This window comes from Elephantulus edwardii, unplaced genomic scaffold (genome assembly GCF_000299155.1).
Source record: "Elephantulus edwardii isolate Elephantulus edwardi_28Jun2011 unplaced genomic scaffold, EleEdw1.0 scaffold00184, whole genome shotgun sequence".
Classification (NCBI taxonomy): Eukaryota; Metazoa; Chordata; class Mammalia; order Macroscelidea; family Macroscelididae; genus Elephantulus; species Elephantulus edwardii.
The window spans coordinates 4,984,635-4,987,384 of record NW_006399934.1 but is presented as its reverse complement, the minus strand read 5'-3'; the positions used below and the strand labels follow the sequence as shown (position 1 = coordinate 4,987,384).

General features: G+C 37.2%; 1 protein-coding gene across 1 annotated transcript; it reads left to right on the top strand.

The window, feature by feature from the left end:
- Positions 1-1,537: 1,537 nt before the first annotated feature.
- LOC102852156 (olfactory receptor 10A4-like) lies at positions 1,538-2,500 on the top strand. Its single transcript, XM_006896303.1, has one exon. It carries the CDS (start codon positions 1,538-1,540, stop codon positions 2,498-2,500), a length of 963 nt encoding a protein of 320 aa, XP_006896365.1.
- Positions 2,501-2,750: the final 250 nt, after the last annotated feature.

Sequence of the window (2,750 nt, the reverse complement as noted above, 5' to 3'; positions counted from 1 at the left end):
TTGTTTTTAATAATAGTGGTCTTTTGTAGGATTTGTCCTTTCATAATAGACTTATTTCACTCTTTATGATGTTTTCTAGACTCATCCATGTAGTAGTGTTTCAGGAATTTGTTATTATTTTCAATTCTATGTTACACTTTACAGATTATTTTTTAAAGGATCAATTTATAAATTTGACTTTTAACTTGCAACCAAATTTTAATTTGTAAAATGCACTCTAAGAGAGAAAAGATTGCACGTGAGAATAATTGAGGATAAATAAATTAGTTATACTGCTGTATTTGTCTCAGAAGTACAGTATAGATAAGAATTATTATAATACCGTTATATAACACAATCACATAATGAAAGTAAAACAATAACATAGTCCATAGCTGCCCTTCATTGTCATTCAGAGCTCAGCTCATGAGTCTGTCTCATCCTTATGAGCCTTCTTAAACCAATTAAACTAAATTCATCACTTTCAGCACATACCTGGTTTGAATTTTATATGTTGTACTTATTAAAGTTATGATTTAATTTTTACTTTCCTCAACTAGAATATAATTTCCATATGGAAATACATATCTTTTGGTTCATTTCTGAATTCCAGGACTGAAATAGTTAACTGTCAAATAGACATTACCTGATAAAAAATGTGCTGGATTAGTGAATGAAGAAATAAAATCAATATCATCATGGAAAGATGACATATATGAAAACTGAGTCAGAACTGAATCATAGTTGACCTTTCAGTGAATTTTCAGAGGCAGTAAAACACACAGGAGCAGATTGTCCATCCTTCTCCCCCAGAGCACCTGGTAGATTAGAACTGTGTACCTTTGGGATCGCAGCACAGCTTCTTGCCACTAAGCCACCAAAGCTCCTTAATTGTACCATTGTATTTCACAACTGCTGAAACAGCGTGAAGACAGAATTGCCTTGGTTTTGTTGTGAGATTTTGTTTTTGTTTGTTTGTTTTATGTTTGGTAACTAAGTCAATGTTTAACCTTTTTGCTAGGATAGTGAACATAGGAGAGACTCGTTTTTGAACTTGGAGAATGAGTACAATTTTAGAATGTTTGAATTTTTAATTTTAGAATACAGAAAACTTGTGGACAAAGAAAACTATGCTGAGTAAACTTAGTCTTATAAGGCCAAAGATTGTAGAAAATCATTATTATAAAAAAAGGATAACTAGTAAGATGTGTATAAATGTCCAAAGAGGAAAGGGTAGGGAGCAGGTAGGCTGATGGTGAGGGGATGGAGTGAAGTTTCAAGGTCTGAGTTTGTTAGGCAGGAGAAAGGATGAAAGGAATTAGGAAAGAGCTAGTGGGATCTGAAAAAGATAATTATAGGCATAGATTAATTTTATAAGACAATTGATCATGTGAAACACCATGTGAATGAAGGAATCTGTGAAATATATATACAAATTAAAAAAAAACTTATAAGGAAAAAAGGTAAAAATAAAATAATAGTTTTTAAAAGTCATATAAATTTCTCTCTCTCATGTGCAGTAGTCCTTCTGACAATTTTGCTTTCTTCTTTTCAGATCATGAACCTCAATTGTTCCTTGTGGCAGGAAAATGGCATATCTGTCAAACATTTTGCATTTGCCAAATTCTCTGAGGTCACTGAACAATGTTTCCTCCTGTTTACCCTCATCCTACTCATGTTCTTAGCATCTCTGACAGGAAATGCTCTCATAGCCCTCACCATCTGTACCAACCCAGTGCTGCACACTCCCATGTACTTCTTCCTGGCCAACTTGTCTTTCCTGGAGATTGGCTACACTTGCTCTGTCATACCCAAGATGCTGCAGAGCCTTGTAAGTGAGGCCAGAGGGATCTCTCGGGTGGGTTGTGCCACACAGATGTTTTTCTTTCTATTATTTGGTATCAGTGAATGTTGCCTTTTGGCTGCCATGGCTTTTGACCGCTATCTGGCCATATGCTCCCCACTCCACTATGCAACACGAATGAGTCATGAGATGTGTGCCAATTTGGCAATGATATCTTGGGGGGTGGGATGCCTGGTTGGTCTTGTCCAGACAAACTATGTTTTCTCATTGGACTTCTGTGGCCCCTGTGAGATAGACCACTTCTTCTGTGATCTCCCACCCATTCTGGCACTTGCTTGTGGTGACACCGCCCACATTGAGGTTGCAGTCTTTGTTGTAGGAACCCTTTGCATTTCCAGTCCATTTGTACTGATTATTGCCTCCTATGGCAGAATTCTAGCTGCAGTGCTGGTCATGCCCTCACCTGAAGGCCGCCATAAAGCTCTCTCCACTTGTTCTTCCCACCTACTGGTAGTAACACTGTTCTTTGGTTCAGGATCCATCACCTACCTAAGACCCAAAGCAAACCATTCACCAGGAATGGACAAACTCTTAGCTCTTTTTTATACACTTGTAACATCCACTTTTAACCCCATCATCTATAGTTTACGGAACAAGGAAGTCAGAGCAGCCCTCTGGAGAATTCTGGAGAGAAAAAAGGTTTTCACTCATGTCTAGGTATGTGAGAACTCTTGAAATCTGCTCTAGGAAAAACACAGCCCAAGAGTAAGACAAAGGCAAAATCTGTACTCTCTTCTACCTGTCTTGTAAGTAGCTTCTCTAATACTTGCAATTCCACTTTTGGAGATATCTTTGTGATTAGACCTAAGCTTTGGATTATTGAAATCTAAAAAGAAATTTGCTGCTGGAAAATTAAAAATGAGTCCCATACTAGATAGGCTGTCCAAAATATTTTGGCCAAGACTCA